Genomic DNA, 21,871 nt, shown 5'->3' on the forward strand with positions numbered 1-21,871 from the left:
ATATTCTTTGAAGTCATGTGAAAATGAGAAGATATTTTTCCCCTGGGGAGTTTAGATGTTGCACGGGTAATGTCACTTCTGATGCCCCTATCTTCAGTTCTTTAGTGACTAGGAAGATGATTTTAGTATCATTTTAAAAATAAGAAACACATTCATATGTTTGTGGTTTGTGAGCTACAGAACCAGAGATACAGCCAGTTAAAAATGAAGGTGGAAATGTGAACTGCAGATAATGATTCAGTTCTTACCTATTTCTTGTCATTATCTCTGGTCCTGTAGCTCACAGAACTATAACTTATCTTTAATACAATATTAAATGCATATTTTTAGATACTATACAACTGATAATAAGTTACCTAGTGGCACAGCCTCCTCTAAGCTTGACTCATCTCTGCCAAAATTTGCCTCTTCTCTGCTCACTTTCATATTACTTTGGAGGAAATTTTTTTTATAGATAAATGGGCAATATTTCACACAAAAAAGAGCGAATTCTAGAAAGTACATTTCATATCCTACCTGATGGAGAAAGTAGTTTAATGGGGTAAATCTGGTGACAGCGTCCCTTTAAGTGTCCATTTGTTCTTGATGCATTGCGAACTTGGTGCATTGCTACGGCACTCCTGGAACTTGTGAAAATTGCCAGGCCATTTGATCTGCAGCCAGTTATTTTTGGTTTAAAATGTTAATGCATGAATTTTGCAGCTACAGTGGAATAAAATGCCAGCAGCACTATGATTTGGACTATAGAATATTTGCATCAAGATATTTGAGCTTTTGATTTCAATCTCAACTCAAAATATTATTTAAAATAATCTCCATTCGCTGCCCACTGCTTGGGGATCAGCATTAGGGTTTGTGAAATATATTTGGATGATCAATTTGTTGCACACTATTAGCATTATCAATGCACTTGTCTTTATTCTGATAACATGAGTATCAGACTATGCTGACTATGCATATTCATAAGGCAGGAGAAGCTGGCAGCTATCAGATGTCTTTGCGTGGCCTTAGTTAACTATTTCTCAAGAGTACTGAGCATGAAATATGGTAAATCAACTGTTTTATAGCTTGTTGTATGGAGACCCTGTTAATGAGAGTATCAAGCTATTAAACGAAAGTCTGGTTTGGACATGGTTAAACATGTCTGGACAAGTAAGGAAACATAATGACCATTTCAGACATCAGTATCAAGGCGACAATACACCGGTTATAGCAGAGGTGACCTGGGTGTTATTTGTGCCACTTTGCCTCAATACTTGTTCCTACCACATTTAAAGTGCAAATACAATCCTCCCATGTACATCCAATGGATTCTACATGTAATATCATAACAAGGCTCTGTAAGTAGCATCTAACAATGGTATCATTTGTACAGCATTTTGTTTGCTTCTGCACACAACCAAATTATGGATCTATATTCTGTATTTTCAATATGTTCTATAAGTGGGATGATGGGGCTTTTAGAGATTGAGAGCCCAAACTGTGACTCAAAAGAACCAAATTATTAATCGGAAAAAGCCAACGCAGTGATTTCACCGGTTACTAACTTATTACTCCCCCCTCTGCCACAGTTTTCAACTGTATGGGCATCTTTGACATAACTGTTAAAGAGGACCTGTCACTCTCGAAAAATACCCCCACCAAATTTGTTCCCCCTAATCCTGTCCCCAGCCCCTTTATATTTATTCAATTTTTATTAAAATGTGTGTGTGCAAACTTAGTTCTAATCCAATACCAAATAAGAGGTCGGATCGTCGTACAGGTCCCCTAGCAGTCGTCCGTATTCATGAGGGGGCCGGCTGACACACGCCCTCCACGCCCCTGTCAGTTGGGGATCTGCAAGAATCGCTGGCAGCAGCGCATGTGTTGCGCAATCGCTACCGGCTTTATGCGATGCTGCGCGGTGACAGCGGCTGCAGAGGGGCTTATTTACAGCGCTGGCCGAACATTCAACCAGCGATTTTTACAGGTCCCTGGCTGACAGAGCGTGAAGGGGGTGTGTCGGTCGGCCCCCTCATGAATACGGCCGACTGCTAGGAGAACTGCACGACGATCCAACCCCTTATTTGGTGAGAGGTCGGATCGATTAAAACGAAGTTTGCACACACAAATTTTAATAAAAATTTAATAAATATAAAGGGGCTGTGGACAGGATTAGGGGAAACATATTTGGTGGGGGTATTTTTCGTGGGGGACAGGTCCTCTTTAAAAGAAAGAGGTGGGATTTAGATTATCATTGTAGATCCCCCCCTAGGACCTCCCCATAAGAATTCATTATGTTCCCCACAGTTCCAGAAGCCCAAGATACATTATTTTAAAATAGCATTTCTTGCTGCCTGAAACTTTAGGAGGATGTTTTGAGTCTTGTCTGGCACTCTGGGGCTGGCGTAGGGTACTGTCAATTTCTGACAACTTTGGCAGTTGGCCTATTAAGTGTTAAAGAAACTATTACTCTTTGTAACACATTAAAGTTTCTAGGCATGCTAATGAATTTGCATTGGGGCTTGCATCTATTGGGAGGAATTAATTAAGAATGCCAGTTTACATGCCAGTCTTACAACTCCCCATGGTGTCCCGTAGATCTAGGAGCAGTCTCCCACAGGTTCCCCCAACCATACACATGCAGCACTCCAGTGGTCCTTTATGCTATGACAGTGATGTTTTAGCTGAAACTGTGTATTATAAACTCATTTTTGGGGAGTCCATAACCTGGACCCATCTAGCATGTACATACTGCTATTACATTTCTAGTTGTGCTACAAGGACTTTCCTATACTTTCTGTCTGCCTATCTATCTATTTATCTTTCTTTCTCACTAGAAATATATGACATGTCTACAGTCTTTTTAGATTATTATTATTATTTTAAGGGACAATCTTGAATGGTAGTGGTAGGCGCACACTGGTAGTAGGGAGGAGTCACACTGGTAGTAGGGAGGAGGGAGGATTTTTATTATACAAACATCTCAAAAGGCACAACACGGTTTTGGGGTTGCCAAGAACCCTTTTTTCAAGTGACTGGTGCTGGGCGCTATCAGGGATTTGGTCCAATTATTATATGACCATTCATCTAATTCTTTATATTAATTCTATGAATTCTTCACAAATGACACAATAATAACAATGTTTGCAGATCTATTCTGAGGGCTTTAAGGATCTTTAAAAATTACAACCAAAACAGTAGGGATGTTTGTGCAGTGGTGACCATTTGTCAATAGGGTTCTTGACATGAGCATTACAGCATTTAAACCAATATGTCATAAAGGCCAGTAAGATGGAAATTGGAGAAGGACAACTAATACACACTTCATCATAAAGGATTGAAGATGTCTACCTACTAGAGATACATCTTCCACAATATAATTTTGATGCTCTTAAGCTTCCATACCAAACTATATAAGATCCAGCATCAAAATTGATGAGAAAGATTCCTGTAAACAATAAGATCAACATATACATCAAAAAACACATTGACTAATAGATTTGTAAATAATGTTTCAATCTATGTCAGTGTTGGTGAAAATTGAGCAAGCTGTGATAAAGTCTTTAGATTTCATGATAAATTTGGGACAACTCACTAGACTTTTATATTTTACATTTATGCTAATAGTTCATAGCAGAAATATGGTATTTAACAGAAAGCAAATTCTGAACACCACATATTATTTTCGAGACAATTTCTCCTGAGTTATCTTAAAACGATTCTCTGATTCATTTTCCGTTTAGTGGAGCTCATCTGTAGTTAAATGGACTGACCACTGCACTGAGAATGGAGCTGTCTGTTTCCTGTTTTATTCTCTGTTTGACAGTTGATGAAAACAGCTCATCTGTGGGGGTCCTGAGCAACAGTTTTACTAGACCCCTGGGCACCAGGGCATCAGTAGGCCGCTTTTCAGTGAACTCATGTGGCGGCATTAAAAATTCAGAAACTAAAACAGTCTCCTGTTCCCTAGTTAATCATACCAAACACCCTCCTCATAGTTATTTTAAGCCCCCCTCGCACCCTATGGATTCATTAGATTCATTAGATGTATTCCTTATGTACAGCTTTATGTGCCCCCCCCCCCCCCACACACACACAACTCGCCACTTGCCCAGGTGCACCGAGAGCTGGCGCCAGCCCTAGTCCTGCTGGTTGGAATTCACCAATCTGATGTTAAGGATTAGAGATGAGCGAGCACTAAAATGCTCGGGTACTCGTTATTCGAGACGAACTTTTCCCGATGCTCGAGTGCTCGTCTCGAATAACGAGCCCCATTGAAGTCAATGGGAGACTCGAGCATTTTTCAAGGGGACCAAGGCTCTGCACAGGGAAGCTTGGCCAAACACCTGGGAACCTCAGAAAAGGATGGAAACACCACGGAAATGGACAGGAAACAGCAGGGGCAGCATGCATGGATGCCTCTGAGGCTGCTTAATCGCACCATTATGCCAAAATTATGGGCAACAGCATGGCCATGACAGAGTGACAGAATGAAGCTAGATAGCATCTAAAACATCCAATAATTGACCCTGACACTATAGGGGACTTCATGCAGAGGCAGCGGCAGCAGCGGCAGGCTAGAGAGTGGCATGGCGACATACCCTAAATGGACTCAGGCTTCAAACCAATGGGTGGCAGAGAGGAACCAAAGGAGGTGAGCAAGAAGCGCTCAAATAATATCGGTACATGATAAAAGTTTGCCAGTATATTTTGTGGATTACACAGCAGGGTGGCGACAAAGTTAACATGGAAGCCATGAAAACAACCCAAAATTCTGCCTGACACAGCTCGTTTGATAAGGGGACCATGTATGGAGGCAGTGAACTAGTAGTAGATTAAAGGTGCTGCAGTTAAAACTATGTTAGTTGGATCTTGGCATGGAGCTGGCGCTCCGCTGCCAGGCGAGCTTTCGCCAATCCAAGCCCCTGTCTCTTGGCTACTCCCCAAACAGCACTTCTAAGAACCTTTTGTATAAGATCAAGTGTAATAGCGTTCTTATAAGTTTAGGATATGGCGGGTGAGGGGAATGGAAACAGATGCGCAAGAAGCGCTGAAATAATATTGGTAAATGATAAAAGTTTGCCAGTATATTTTGTGGATTACACAGCAGGGTGGCGACAAAGTTAACAAGTTTGTTGTAGAAGCCATGAAAACAACCCAAAATTCTGCCTGACACAGCTCGTTTGATAAAGGGACGATGTATGGAGGCAGCTATATGGACGACTTTTGGAGGAAGCAATGGAGACAACGTGTGGAGGCTGCTATGGAGACAATTTAATTTGGATAGTGCCTGTATGTGGCAGTCCAAAAAAGTTTTCAAACCAGAGGAGCAGGTAGGTGGCCCTCCAGAAAAATGGAATAGATTGAGTGCCTGTATGTGGCAGTCCAAAAAAGTTTTCAAACCAGAGGAGCAGGTAGGTGGCCCTCCAGAAAAATGGAATAGATTGAGTGCCTGTATGTGGCAGTCCAAAAAAGTTTTCAAACCAGAGGAGCAGGTAGGTGGCCCTCCAGAAAAATGGAATAGATTGAGTGCCTGTATGTGGCAGTCCAAAAAAGTTTTCAAACCAGAGGAGCAGGTAGGTGGCCCTCCAGAAAAATGGAATAGATTGAGTTCCTGTATGTGGCAGTCCAAAAAAGTTTTCAAACCAGAGGAGCAGGTAGGTGGCCCTCCAGAAAAATGGAATAGATTGAGTGCCTGTATGTGGCAGTCCAAAAAAGTTTTCAAACCAGAGGAGCAGGTAGGTGGCCCTCCAGAAAAATTGAATAGATTGAGTGCCTGTATGTGGCACTCCCAAAAATTGTTTAAAACAGAGGACCGGGTCGGTGGCGCTCCAGAAAAATTAAATGCATAAAGTACTATAGGTAGAGCCAGTGGGCCCTGTCAAAAAATAACCAGTTTCCTCTGCTTTACTGTACAAAGAGCAGGAGAAGGAGGAAAATGAGGTGGAGGAGGAGGAGTGGATAAATTATTCAGGTTGAGCTTCCTTCACCTGCTGGAGATTGGAAATTAGGAGAAATCCATGCTTTATTCATCTTGATAAGCGTCAGCCTGTCAGCGTTGTCAGTCGACAGGCGTGTACGCTTATCGGTGATGATGCCACCAGCTGCACTGAAAACCCGCTCGGACAAGACGCTAGCGGCAGGGCAGGCAAGAACCTCCAAGGCGTACAGCGCCAGTTCGTGCCACATGTCCAGCTTTGAAACCCAGTAGTTGTAGGGAGCTGTGTGATCATTTAGGACGATGGTATGGTCAGCTACGTACTCCCTCACCATCTTTCTGTAAAGATCAGCCCTACTCTGCCGAGACTGGGGACAGGTGACAGTGTCTTGCTGGGGTGACATAAAGCTGGCAAAAGCCTTGTAAAGCGTACCCTTGCCAGTGCTGGACAAGCTGCCTGCTCGCCTACTCTCCCTCGCTACTTGTCCCGCAGAACTACGCACTCTGCCGCTAGCGCTGTCAGAAGGGAAATACTGTTTCAGCTTGTGCACCAGGGCCTGCTGGTATTCATGCATTCTCACACTCCTTTCCTCTCCAGGGATGAGAGTGGAAAGATTTTGCTTGTACCGTGGGTCCAGGAGAGTGAACACCCAGTAATCGGTGCTGGAATAAATTCTTTGAACGCGAGGGTCACGGGATAGGCAGCCTAGCATGAAATCTGCCATATGCGCCAGAGTACCAACGCGTAAGAATTCACTCCCCTCACTGGCCTGACTGTCCATTTCCTCCTCCTCCAACTCCTCCAATTCCTCTTCTTCTGCCCATACACGCTCAACAGTGAAGGACTCAACAATGGTCCCCTCTTGTGTCTCGCCAACATTCTCCTCCTCTTCCTCCTCCACCTCCACCTCCTCCGATATGCGCTGAGAAACAGACCTAAGGGTGCTTTGGCTATCAACAAGGGAATCTTCTTCCCCCGTCTCTTGTGAGGAGCGCAAAGCTTCCGACTTCATGCTGACCAGAGAGTTTTTCAACAGGCCAAGCAGCGGGATGGTGAGGCTGATGATGGCGGCATCGCCACTGACCATCTGTGTTGACTCCTCAAAGTTACTCAGCACCTGACAGATATCAGACATCCACGTCCACTCCTCATTGTAGACTTGAGGAAGCTGACTGACCTGACTACCAGTTCTGGTGGAAGTTGACATCTGGCAGTCTACAATCGCTCGGCGCTGCTGGTAAACTCTGGATAACATGGTCAGTGTTGAATTCCACCTCGTGGGCACGTCGCACAACAGTCGGTGAGCGGGCAGTTGGAGGCGGCGCTGCGCTGCCCTGAGAGTGGCAGCATCTGTGCTGGACTTCCTGAAATGCGCACAGATGCGGCGCACCTTCGTGAGCAAATCAGACAGATTGGGGTATGTCTTGAGGAAACGCTGAACTATCAGATTTAACACATGGGCCAGGCATGGCACATGTGTCAGTCTGCCGAGTTGCAGAGCCGCCACCAGGTTACGGCCGTTGTCACACACAACCATGCCTGGCTTCAGGTTCAGCGGTGCCAGCCACAGATCAGTCTGCGCCGTGATGCCCTGTAATAGTTCTTGGGCGGTGTGCCTTTTATCGCCTAGGCTCAGCAGTTTGAGCACCGCCTGCTGTCGCTTAGCGACGGCACTGCTGCTGTGCCTAGAGCTACCGACTGATGGCGCCATGCCCACGGATGGTCGTTCGGAGGAGGGGTGGGAGGAGGAGGAGGCATAGTAGGCCTCAAACACCTGGACCGAGGTAGGCCCCGCAATCCTCGGCGTCGGCAGTATATGACCAGCCGCAGGGTCACACTCGGTCCCAGCCTCCACCAAGTTAACCCAATGTGCCGTCAGAGATATATAGTGGCCCTGCCCGGCAGCACTCATCCACGTGTCCGTGGTCAGGTGGACCTTGTCAGAAACGGCGTTGGTCAGGGCACGGATTATGTTGTCTGACACGTGCTGGTGCAGGGCTGGGACGGCACATCGGGAAAAGTAGTGGCGGCTGGGGACCGAATACCGAGGGGCGGCCGCCGCCATGAGGCTGCAAAAGGCCTCGGTCTCTACTAGCCTATAGGGCAGCATCTCCAGGCTTAGCAATCTGGAGATGTGCACATTAAGGGCTTGGGCGTGCGGGTGGGTTGCACTATATTTGCGTTTCCGCTCCAGCGTCTGGGGTATGGAGAGCTGAACGTTGGTGGATGCTGTGGAGGATCGTGGAGGCGACGATGGGGTTTTTGTGGCAGGGTCCTGGGCAGGGGGCGGACTATCAGCTGACACAGGGGAAGGAGCAGTGGTGTGCACGGCCGGAGGTGAACGCGCTTGTTGCCACTGAGTGGGGTGTTTAGCATTCATATGCCTGCGCATACTGGTGGTAGTTAAGCTAGTAGTGGTGGAACCCCTGCTGATCCTGGTTTGGCAAATGTGGCACACCACAGTCCGTCGGTCATCCGGTGTTTCCTTAAAGAACCTCCAGACTTCTGAAAATCTAGCCCTCGCCGCAGGAGCCCTCGCCACGGGAGCTTCACTAGTTGACACATTTGGCGCTGATGCACCAGCTCTGGCCCTGCCTCTCCGTCTGGCCCCACCACTGCCTCTTCCAACCTGTTCTGGTTGAGGACTCTCCTCCGTCTCAGAAGCACTGTGTTCACCCGGCCTCTCAACCCAGCTTGGGTCTGTCACCTCATCATCCTCCGATCCCTCAGTCTGCTCCCCCCTCGGACTTCCTATCCTGACAACAACTTCCCCACTGTCTGACAACCGTGTCTCCTCATCGTCGGACACCTCTTTACACACTTCTTCCAGTACGTCAACAAGGTCATCATCACCCACAGACTGCGACTGGTGGAAAACCTGGGCATCGGAAAATTGCTCATCAGCAACCGGACAAGTGGTTTGTGACTGTGGGAAGGGTCCAGAAAACAGTTCCTCAGAGTATGCCGGTTCAAATGGCAAATTTTGCTGGGAGGGGGCAGACTGGGGGGGGGGGAGGCTGAGGTGCAGGAGCTGGAGGAGTGCCGATTTCGGTGACATGGGTGGACTGCGTGGAAGACTGACTGGTGGACAAATTGCTCGAAGCATTGTCGGCAATCCACGACATCACCTGTTCGCACTGTTCTGGCCTCAACAGTGCTCTACCACGAGTCCCAGTAACTTCAGACATGAACCTAGGGAGTGTAGCTCTGCGGCGTTCCCCTGCTCCCTCATAAGCAGGTGGTGTCTCACCCCGCCCAGGACCACGGCCTCTGACCCCTGCAGTAGTTGGACGCCCACGTCCCCGCCCTCGTCCTCTACCCCTAGCCCTCGGGTTAAACATTTTGAAAATGAGAGTTATAACTTGAATTTTTTTTTTAACTTTTTTTTTTTTTTTTTGTTTTTTTTTTGTGTTTTTTAGTTTTTAAAACCAAACGATGCTATCCTATTGCTATGGCTATTTTATAGCCAAGTATGAAAGCACACTGCTATGCCAGATGAGATGACGCTGAGTTATGAAAAAAATAAACGTAAAATAAAAAAGGAAATGGCAGACTGTGCCTAATTGAAATACAACCCCGGGCCCTAATAAATTTTCCCACTTCGGTCTTTGCGATGGATATGTGCGTCACTAAAACACAGTGGTCGCAAGTCTGACTCCAAATTGCTCACAATTTACTAGTAGATGCACTGCAACAACTACAGCCACCAGCAGATCAACCAGAAATCAAATATATATAACGCTACTGTAGGCGTAATTAAGCCGTTTGTATTCTCCTATGGCTATTTTCTAGCCAAGTATTACAGCACACTACTATGCCAGATGAGATGACGCTGAGTTATGAAAAAAATAAACGTAAAATAAAAAAGGAAATGGCAGACTGTGCCTAATTGAAATACAACCCCGGGCCCTAATAAATTTTCCCACTTCGGTCTTTGCGATGGATATGTGCGTCACTAAGCGCAAAACACAGTGGTCGCAAGTCTGACTCCAAATTGCTCACAATTTGCTAGTAGATGCACTGCAACAACTACAGCCACCAGCAGATCAACCAGAAATCAAATATATATAACGCTACTGTAGGCGTAATTAAGCCGTTTGTATTCTCCTATGGCTATTTTCTAGCCAAGTATTACAGCACACTACTATGCCAGATGAAATGACACTGAGTTATTAAAACAATAAACGTAAAATAAAAAGAAACTGGCAGACTGTGCCTAATTCTACTCAAACCCCTAATAAATTTTCCCACTTTGGTGTTTGAGGTGGATATGTGTGTCACTAAGAGCTAAACACAACGGTAGCAAGTCCCCCTGCAAATTCCTAACAATATGGTACTAGCTGCAAATAAAAAAAAAAAAAAATTATAACGTTATTGTAGCCCTAAGAAGGGCTGTTGGGTTCTTTTAGAATCACTCCTGCCTAACAGTAAGCTAATAGAACACCCTAACGCTTTCCCTGACCAGCAGCAGCTCTCTCCCTAGCGGCATCCAGACAGAGAATGATCCGAGCAGCGCGGGCAGCGGCTAGTCTATCCCAGGGTCACCTGATCTGGCCAGCCAACCACTGCTATCTACGTGTAAGGGTACCACGTCATGCTGGGTGGAGTGCAGAGTCTCCTGGCTTGTGATTGGCTCTGTTTCTGGCCGCCAAAAAGCAAAACGGCGGGAGCTGCCATTTTCTCGAGCGGGCGAAATACTCGTCCGAGCAACGAGCAGTTACGAGTACGCTAATGCTCGATTGAGCATCAAGCTCGGACGAGTATGTTCGCTCATCTCTATTAAGGATCTATTCTGTAGATACGTAGTAAATATTTTTATCCCAGATACCCTTAAAGTTTATAGAAATTCAACTATAATGAACGTTGTACACTTTGCCATAAAGAAAGTATGTCCTTTAAGCATAAAAAATGTAAAACAAATGGATTTGTCTAGATGTCAATGGATTTAACTATCAGTTACATTTTATGTTTTTTCTCGACAGGAACCTCTCAAATCCAGATCTTCAATGCTGCAATAAACTAAGAGAAAAAAAAAATAACCCTATTCTGTCTCTAGATTTGGAAATGGTCCCTACTGTATGTTCAGAGATCCCAGTAAGAAGAACAATGGTAATCCTAAGGGTACTATATAAAAATATATGGCACATAATATAAGATTATTATTACAAGTATCATAGTTCAGTGAAATGCTAGCCTTAGCATAACAAGGGGGAAGCTAAGATTGTTCCACTTTCTTTCTGCTGAAATGAACCCATTATAACAAAGAAATTGTACAATGATCTAAAGCTTTATAATGTAACAGTATCGCCAGTGCCAGGGTCAGCGTGTATATTTCATGATATGAAGTCATGCTGAAGGAACTGAAGAACTTGCCAATTGGCAGTAACAGACACAGGATGTCTGGGCATTTAGATTAAAATCACTTTCCACATTATCATTTGTGATACTGTGCCATTTACACACCAAACAAAAAATTCCAAGGGTTTTATTCAGATTAATGTTTCTTATCAAAGAATGAATCAGAATTATGGAAAAATGAATTCACAAGACCTTTAGATATTGAATAGATTATAAATAGATAATTATTAGTCAAAATTATTACAAGGACTGAAATAACAATGATCTCATATTATTAGGGTATGGGTGTATGGGTGTCCATTTAATAATGCACAATGAAGCCTTTTGAAGCCTAAACAAGGAAGAGAGACAGCAACACCCACCTTCAAAAGTAAATTCCTATATACTTGATGCCCCGAGCTGACGATCCTGGTGTGCGGATCAACCGTTAAAATCCGTGGCTTCTTCACACTTTTGGAGCCTAACACTCTTATTAATTTTAGGACCATCCTCAAGTAGGCTTGGTTGGTAAATTCTTTATAGAGATTAAAAAATTGGAAAAGATTCATTATTTAAAATAACACTGAACTTGACAATATTGGCCACTATTGCTTCTTAAACAAGCCACGCAGCATGTTTACTGTAATACAATCCACGTCTGCCCGACACATTAAATACTCACATGGATAAGGTAAACAAGTCTTCTTTATTGTTTAAAAAGTTGCAAAAAACCACACACAGTAGTGCCTAAAGATCAACGCATTTCGACGTGGCGTTTTATTCATGACCTATTGTTACAAAACTCTACACATAATTTAAATGACCCACCTGTGACATCACATGAGGGAGTGCTTGCCATGACGTATGGTCACAAGATACTATAGTAGCTCCCTTCAGTGATGCCAGGTCAGGGAAGCAAAAAAACAAAAAGACACAAGGTTACCCACAGACATGGAATCAGTTATTAGATAAACTAGACGAGCTCTGAAAAGCTAACCATTACTGATACAAAACAGATGATGTATAGGAAATACATATTTTAAAGAGATAAGTACATACAATATGTACATAATCATTATTGGCATACATTTTATTTGAGTTCATATATCAATATTTGTTGGCACAATCTAATACAGGCGATCCCCTACTTAAGGACACCCGAGTTACGACCCATAGTTAAAGATGAACCCCACTGCCCACTGTGACCTCCGGTGAAGCTCTCTGGATGCTTTACTATAGTCCCAGGCTGCAATGATCAGCTGTAAAGTGTCTGTAATGAAGCTTTATTGATAACCCTTTGTCCAATTACAGCAAAGAATTTTGAAACTCCAATTGTCACTGGGGCAAAATAAAATTTTGTCTGGAACTACAATTATAAAGTATACAGTTTCGACTTACAGACAAATTCAACTTAAGAAAAGACCACCGGACCCTATCTTGTACATAATCTGTACCAATATTTCCCTTACGTTGAACATTTAATAGCTAATACAGCACAATATACATTATCCAAAGACCTGTATAAACGGTCCTATTCATCTAATTTCATATTAATGCCATTTTAAACACAGGGGTACCATCTCTTCACGTCATCTATCCTTATCATGGTAAAATTCGCCTTAATGCACCAATACTAATAAGTGAGTATGAGATCTAATCACCCATTGAGCCCCTTGGAGTGTCAACTACCCAATGTAAAAATCCAATAGGTTCAACAAGTTTTCTTTTCATGCCTCCCCCTCGCATAGGTTGGGAGACTCTCTCTATACCCATCCAATTGAAACCTCTTATTGTGAACCTCTCTGAAATAGCTCAATATAGCTGAAATATTAACAGACTCATTTGTGAAATCTGACAAACAACAACAAATTCTGGTCTTCAGGTCTTGACAGGAAGCAACATAAATCACATTAGTTGTGTTAAAATTAATGTAACTTTTTGTGTTATTACTTCCCATGGCTTTAGAATGAAAAGTGTTCCTCACCTCAATGCTAAACATTGTGCCCACATTTGAAATTGCCTACTTGTCAAAGCCAATTACTGATCGAGGAAGATTCCTGGCTAAAAAAAAGACTAGTTGACAAACTAGAACCAACAGTTGAAGCCCTTTTTTTAAATTGTTTGTAAATATATGAAAACATTACAAAAACCTATATAAATTTGGTATCTCTGTGATCGCACCAACCCAAATAATAAAGTAGACATGTCATTTGGGGCTCAGAGGGAAAGCCATAAAATTCAAGCCCACAATATACTGGAGCATATGCATTTTTTCACCAATTTCACTGCATTCAGAATTTTTTCCCGCTTCCCAATACACGGCATGGAATATTAAATACTGTCACTATGAAGTGCAATTTGTCACTCAGAAAACAAGCTGTCACAGAGCTCTTTACTAAAAAATTATCTGGTTCTGTGTCACATGTCTGGAATAGTATAAATATTATTAATTGCCATTTCAGTATAAATACTGGCAAAGTAATCAAATGCATTGGTATGAATAACTTAAATAATGTACCACAATCATGGACACAGTAATCCTCAACCTTTATTAACCCCTTCCCGATTATCCCCTTTTTCATTTTTTCATTTCTGTTTTTTGCTCCCCTTCTTTAAAAATTCATAACTTTTTGCTTTTTCTGTGTATGAAGCTTTATTAGGGTTTGTTTTTTGTGTTACCAATTATAATTCCTATTATTTTCATGTCATGTACTCGGAAGCGAACTTGAGGAAAAAAAGCTTTTGCACCATTTCTTGTGGGCTTTCACTGAGCACTCCAAATAATACCTCCTCTTCATCTTTGGGTTGTTGTGATTATGTGGATACCAAATTTATAGTGGCTACTTGGGGCAGCTCTGTGAGTACTGGGGACAGCATTGTGACTACTTAAGGGCAGCAATGTGGCTAACAGGGCAGCTCTGGCTATTTGGGGACAGCCCGGGCTACTGGCTTCTTAGGGGCAGAACTTTGTGGCAGAACTGGCTTCTTGGGAGAAGCCCTGACTATTTGGGGGGCAGTCCTGACTACATGGGGCAGCACTTGCTACTTGAGGGCAGCCATGGCTACTTGGGGCAGCCCTGGTTACTTGGGGTCAGCACTGGCTACTTGGGGGCAACAGTAGTTACTGTCTGGCAGCACTTGCTTCTTGTGGGAAGCACTCTGACTACTTTGGGGCTGCACTCTGGCTTTTTGGGGCAGCACTCTGGCTACTTGAAGACAGCACTCTGACTACTTGGGGACAGCCCTGTGACTACCTGGGGTAGCCTTGTGAGTACTGGAGGCAGCATTGTGACTAATTGGGGACAACACAGTGGCTACTGGGTGGGGGGTAGCACTTGCTATTGGGGGCAGTACTATGGCCTTGGGGCAGAAATGGCTACAAGGGCTGCAGTGAGACTATTGGGAGCTGTATTGGCTACTGGGGCAGCCTTGTGAGAAATAGGGGCGGTACTATGTCTCCTGGGAGGAGCACTATGGCTACTGAGGACAGAACAATGGCTACTGGTAGCAGTATTATAGTAGTAATTCTTGTACATAGGAGCAGTATTGTAATAGTTATATTTCTGTACATAGGGGGCAGTATTATAGTAGTTCTATTCTTGTACATAGTGGACAGTATTATAGTAGTTATATTCCTGTACATAGGGAGTAATATTATAGTAGTTATATTTTTGGACATATGAGAAGTATTACAGTAGTTATATTTTTGTACATAGGGGACTATATTATAGGAGTTATATTCTTGTACATAGGGAGCAGTATTATATGACTTATATTCTTGTACACAGAGTGAAGTATTATAGCAGTTATATTCTTGCATATAGGAGCAGTATTAAAATACTTATATTATATAACTTTATAGCATATAGGGGCCTGAATTACAGTATATACTTCTTTCACATAGGGTGCAGTATTATAGTAGTTAAACTGTATTACTTTGAAGACAGTATCCATTTGTATTGTACAAACTTTACATAGGGAATGTTAAGGCTTGGCTATCTTTTTGATTCATGTACTGTTCTTTGCCATTCCTTTTTTACATGCATATAAGCAATGCCCAGTAGCTGAAATTAATATTTTGCTAACTCTGCCTAATGTTTTTGATTTCCCTCCTTACAAAGTGGGGCCACTCTTAAATTTTTTCCAAGGCCATTTTTATTTCACAGTCTGCCCCTGCATGCCGATTACAGTAGAAAAGGTAGTACTAGCATCGGCAGAAATAGGACCTGCTATTTTTCAGATTGAGTAGTTGGCTCACAGATCAGGTCATGGAAACCATGGTTTTGTGTTTGAGCTCACTGAAATACATGGGATGATGTGCTGGCCATTAAAATAACTGATAGCACATGGCTCAAAACATTTATGCGCATGTGGCCTAAGACCCATAAAGCTGTGTTTCATCACATGGAAATAGACAATAAATCTTTAAATTATACAACACCACAAAGAGATCTATAAAACTATGAGGAACCTGTGTGCAATCAGATGGATTCTCTCTGTGAGGTATGGGGTAAAAGGGATAGATTGGATGATTAAAAAAAAAGTTTAAATCGATGGCTACTACTTAATAAAGTCCCTTTTCAAACAGTGTTATATTATTCTAATCCCTTAAATCAAATTTTCCATCTGCATCTAAGTTAACCTTGAAGGGGATTTTATCTGTATAGCTGTTACAGCTGAGAGGGGCTGCACCCAGGAGACTTTTGCAATGAGTTTTGAAGGGTGATGCACTGCGACAGATAAAAGTTGGATAGAGTTTCAGGAGCTATATAAAGACCAACTTATGTCACTGTACTAATTAAATTCCTTTAGGGCAGTGCTGTTTTGAGCATACCACTTGACCAAGGGAGCTTCAGTAATCAAGGGCAAAGCAGAATGATGGACCTTTTTGAAACAAGTTCCTATTTCTTTTATTTAGAAGGGGATAATGGAGCCTTTCAACAACTGGAAATGACAGATGGATCCCCTTTGTATCCAGGTAGTGAGGGGACATTATCCCCTTGTCAGGATCAATTGCCAGGAGATGCTGGAAGTGACAGTAGTGGAGAGGAACATGTTTTAGCTCCACCTGGTCTACAACCCCACTGTCCTGGACAATGCTTGATTTGGGCTTGCAAAACATGTAAACGGAAGTCAGCGCCAACGGATAGAAGAAAGGCAGCCACTTTGCGGGAAAGGAGAAGGTTAAAGAAAATCAATGAAGCTTTTGAGGCTTTAAAAAGGAGAACGGTGGCCAACCCTAACCAAAGACTCCCCAAAGTTGAAATTCTACGCAGCGCTATAAATTATATCGAAAGGCTACAAGACCTCCTTCAAAGCCTGGATCAACAAGACAAACCCCAGAAACCTGATGAACCCTTCACATATAGCCCTAAGGAGGACGATGTAAGCCAACGAGTGTGTTTGGTGTTCACGTTACTCGTGTTTGTCTTTTAGATATTTATCTAGCAGTATAAATTATAATGAAAGTAGCCATATAAATAGTAGATCAACTGTAGAACTAGGTTACAAGCTACATAAGGTGCAATTGGTATATCAGAATGCAAAATTGAACAGTAATATTTTGAAAATAAGGCACGGAAGAAATTAGTTGAATAAAACAAAGAATGATTTTACCCTAAAAAGTATCAACAGAAAACACAAGAAATCTAAACTCAAGGGCATATGACAAATACGAGTGAAACGCAGTGTTGTGTCATAAAAGTATGTGTTACACTCAGCCACTTCTCAGCCAAGAATTTGTTGCTGCAGCTGTCTCAGAAACTTATTTCAAGCTTGACCATTGTAACAGAAACAGCAAAGGAAGGCACATAGTGAGCCAAAACATTATACATTTAAAGGACACGATGTAATGTGCAACTTTTTTTCTGTTTTACACTTATTAGAACTTTACAATATGTGGGCACAGCTTCCAAAGGTAACTAAATATTGGACATAATATGGGAGGCAATCAGTTACAAGAGTCATTGGGAAAAGATACATAAACCAATTAAAAAGTATTAAAATATTACCAAAATTTTCCATTAAATGTGTTTTAATGTTCTGCTATGAAAATTTACTGAAATTAAACTTTTTTTGTCTCTAAAAATACCAACATTTTAAACAATATATTATAGTTGGAGGTATGGGAGGGATTTTACATTGGAACTTAAGAGTTACCATGTATGCCTCCAGTGAGAACCAGAGGTCTTAAACTAGCCATGTACTTTAGATTTCAGCTGAAGATTCATTTAGCAGACAGCTATATCGCTTGATTCCTAAATACACTTGCATGCTCAGCAGTTCATGTGCATTGAATGAGAGAGAGGAGATAGCTGTATCAAAACACTGCTGGAAGTAGATCTGATGGTAGATTCCTCCTGCCTGCCTATGCCCTAATCTGTAATTCAATAATACAGGAACCTAACCTAACTTATTCAAAAAACTTTATTTTAGTAATATATAAATTTACTGCAGAGGCTACTGAGGCGTGTACTAGCCTGGCCAGGGACTGGGAGCTAAGGCTACTCCACGCCCCAGTAGCCTCTGCTGTTAATTCCTCATGGCATGTTTCCTTTAAGTAATTAAAATCCAAACCTATTTTAAACTCCCCGTTGAGAGGAGAGCCATGAGGCATCCACGCATATTACAAGGTTTACAGAATTAATGGGTTTGGTGGATATACTTGTTTCCATCATGAGTCTTACTCTTTTAACTATATTTGCCTAAAAGCTAAAATAGTATACAACTTTAATCAACTTTTAAAAGTTTTCTTTGTGTTCTGATTCTTGATATATCATTACAATAGGTACACAGAGAAGATTTCTTAAGTAGCTGTCATACAGACTGGCACAAAATTTCCAATCATTCCACGATTGCAGAACTGAACTCCAAAGGAGGTAACTATATGAATTCCCAAAAACTTACATGTATGTTACTTGAGTCTTAGTCAAAAGGGAGCATAGATCATGCTAACCTATTCTGTCAAATCAATCTTAATCACCTTTATTCAGGTGGAATATTTGTCTGTGACAAAACTTTTAAAAATGTTAAATTTTTATGTACTATTACAGTTTAAAGATGAGTCATAATATTAGTCTTTTTGAGTGTAGACTAAACATCTTAGTCTGTAGATAAAGACTGGCCTGTTGGTGACATGTGACATACATGTATGTCACAAGTGCACTGAGGATTCTTGTAGTGCTAAGCCCCGCCTTCCAGCTACGTCCATGATCAGAGTTACCTCAGAGGCAACCAAGGCACCTGAGCTGTTAGTCTCTAGTGATAAATAATGTCATGGCCTAGTGAATGCTCCTAGGCATAGTACAGTGCTCTACCTTTTATGACTCTCTGTGATAGAATGGCAATAATTAAACAGTGCATACTGAAGTACTGCAGTACATTGTACAAATGATTAAATGATTTACTACTCAAATGCCCTAGGTGTACGAAACCAAAATTATATATAAAAAAATACAAATAAAAGATTATGTTTAAGACATTGGTCTAAGTATATGAAAAGTGGGGCAAACTTTGCAGTTTGCCTCACTCATATGCAGGTTGTACCAGTTAATTCAATACTGGCGCACAGTGTCAATTTTTGTGGCGCAATTGGCGCTGCAATGGAAGATGGTGCACTTTTTATTATACAGCATGCTACACAATTGTGTTGAGGTACAATAATAAATTTGGTGCAAACTAAGAACACACACCAACATCCCCTTTAGGTGCACAACAAAAGTGCGCAAACACTTAATAAATACATGTGCAAGATCAAAAGGCAAAACAACTGGCGCAGACACAATGATATATCTGGGCCATTACCAGCGGCGTAACTAGTAGCTGATGGGCCCCAGTGCAAAGTCTGTGCCAGGTCCTTGACTGTAATCTATGGTTTATAGTAATAGTCTTCTCATATGGGAAAGTGACACCATAAGGGCCCCCTAAACCTCTTGGGCCCGGGAGCGACTGCAACTACTGCACCCCCTCAATTTACGCCTCTGGCCATTACTTTCAAATTTACACAAAATTAAAATCAAAAAATTAAATAATAATAATATAATATAAATAAATCTTCTAATATTATGACTGCATTTAGAAATGTCTGAACTTTGCAAGAAAAAAAAATCACCCCACCACAAGAGCAAATATAGACACACAAAAAATCTTTATACAAACCAAAGTCTAAATTTATAGGGGGTTGTCTAGGAGTATATATTCATGCCTTTTCTTAGGATAAGCCATTCATTTCTGAGGTGGTGACAACAATGCCCCCACACCGATCAGCTGTTAAGGCCCAGCATAACACAGAACACAGACCAGTAGGCTCTCTTTAGTGGGCAGACTGCTCCTATTGAAGTGAAAAGGAGTGGAGTCCGCAGTAACAGAGGGCCCGTACGGCTTATCGATGTGGCATGCAGGTTTGATATCAATGTTAGAAAGCTAAAAAAACTATACTGTAAATGTTGATGGATGAAACTAATACCTGGCTTTGCTGTTAACCTTTAGGTTATCTTATTGTCACAGACTTGGTCAACATAAAATATTGTGGGGGCCATTTTTGCCAGAAGTCCTTGCATTTACACAATAGAGAAATTGAACTTCATGCATTAGACTATATAAGTCTTCTTTATATAAATGCATATTAGATATTAATAGATTAATATATGTAGACATTAATAGATATTATATTATCTTCACCAGAAATGGTGCTTTATACTATAAGAACAACTTATAGAAATAGAACCATGAGTAATGGATTCAGACTGTCAGAACAGCGTGTTTCTTGCAGCATTTGTCACTGGCATTTGTTTTACAGAAGGATCAGTTCACGAGTCTTCAGCTTCCTGCAGCCTCCAGTGCCTCTCCTCTATAGTAGACAGTATATCATCTGAAGAGCCGAAGGTCACATGCACTATTCAGGAACTGGTAGAAAACAATAATCCCATGTAATATGTCATGCCTGTCTGCCAGACAAGAACCATTGCTGTCATATAATGGATGCCAATAATAAAGAGATGGACGAAATGTTCCCCCCGATTAGTTAAAGGTGTACATACTATCGAATCTGTAGAGGACTTCCACAAAGTTATCCAATACTATTTATTACTGAAATGTCATTCTCTGATAAAATTATTTCCTTCACATTCAGCAAAATTCATTCCTGTCTTTGTCACATGCAGATATGCCATTTTATATTTTTATTTACATACCAGTAATTCCCCATCTTCTTATAGGAGGTTCATTTCATGATAAAAATAGTTTAAAGTAGAACAACCACAAAAACATATATGTTCTAGCTTATTGATGAGATTGAAGGCAATGTTTCTACCAGTTGCTGTATTTTTGAGTTGTCCGCTCCCTTCTGGATCTCTGCTATGTCATGTGACCCCCGCATCTTATGTGTCGACAGAAAGTCTGTTTTGCTATTCATTCCTAAACACTCATATCATGGCCGTCTCACATAAGAAACAAAGAGCAATGTACTGAGCAAAAGGTGTCCCAATTTTGTCACAAAAGACTGTCTTACCTGTTTTGTCCCACTTTCTATTAAGTTTCTTTGCAGCATGAAATAGGGTTGTGTCTTATCATGGAATAGGCATGATTTCACGGAAAGTCGTTGTAACACCATGTGCCAAAGATGTATAAAATAAGTGCATTAGATTTACTTTATATACTTGTGCAGCAGTATAAGGCCTCCTGCCATTGATTTTTGATGTATGTGTGCTAGGCACTTTTTCTTTTCAAATGGCACACTAACATATTAATTTAAATACACCTATGCAAATGACTGTGTTTTCCACTCATCTGTGTGGAGACTGTAGAAAACTCAGAGGAGTATTAACCCTATTGCCCAAAAGCGAGTGTGATGCAGTTTACTCACATCGTAAGCTTGTCTTAATGTCCGTCCCGAATGCTTAGAGACCAGAACTGAACTCAGGATGTTAGATCAGTTCCGGTCTCTGAGCGTTTGGGATGGAGATTCAGGCGAGCTTACGATGTGAGTAAATTGTATCACACTCGATCGGAGCCAATAGGCCTAAGGGAACATGTAAAATATAGATGCAACACAGGTACTGTCAATATTTGTGGATCATATGCTATTTTACACAATCATATGAAGAAAAAGCTAAAATTTATGACATAAGAATGATAAATGGAGCGTTTTTTCCAGACATAGCGATCAGAAACGGATTATACACTGGTGACACAAAGATCCAAAAAAGGGAAGATGGATCTGTTGCTTGTGGCCCAAAAGCACAAGTTTGTGTGCAGGGAGTTATTGACTGTTTTATTTAGGGTTAACTATCTACCCCAGTGTTTTATTTGGGATCTCTTATTACTGGTCACATGACACAACTGAGAACCAAAAGGGAGCGGTTAGCTCACAAAGAAGAATACACCAGAAAGAAGAATACCTTCACTGCAATTTACAAAATGTCATCAGATTAGGGCATAAAAATGATTGTGAGCTTGCAATTAAATCATGGCTAAATCTATGATATGTAAAATATGTAAAATGTTATGTTAAATTAGAGAATTCTATGTTTGCTGTCTAGTAAGATTAATGCTATTAATTGTTGGCACATATGTATTTTCCGGATTATAAATATACTGGATGTTCTGACACTTGG

At 41.6% G+C, this 21,871-nt stretch overlaps 1 protein-coding gene across 1 annotated transcript; it reads left to right on the forward strand.

Moving 5' to 3' along the window:
- Positions 1-16,076: 16,076 nt before the first annotated feature.
- On the forward strand, positions 16,077-21,871 carry MYF6 (myogenic factor 6). The gene is made up of 3 exons (XM_072146493.1): positions 16,077-16,643; positions 18,046-18,136; positions 20,056-21,871. The coding sequence occupies exons 1-3, from the start codon at positions 16,134-16,136 to the stop codon at positions 20,187-20,189; spliced, it is 735 nt and encodes a 244-aa protein (XP_072002594.1). The 5' UTR covers positions 16,077-16,133; the 3' UTR covers positions 20,190-21,871.

This window comes from Engystomops pustulosus, chromosome 4 (genome assembly GCF_040894005.1).
Source record: "Engystomops pustulosus chromosome 4, aEngPut4.maternal, whole genome shotgun sequence".
Lineage (NCBI taxonomy): Eukaryota > Metazoa > Chordata > Amphibia > Anura > Leptodactylidae > Engystomops > Engystomops pustulosus.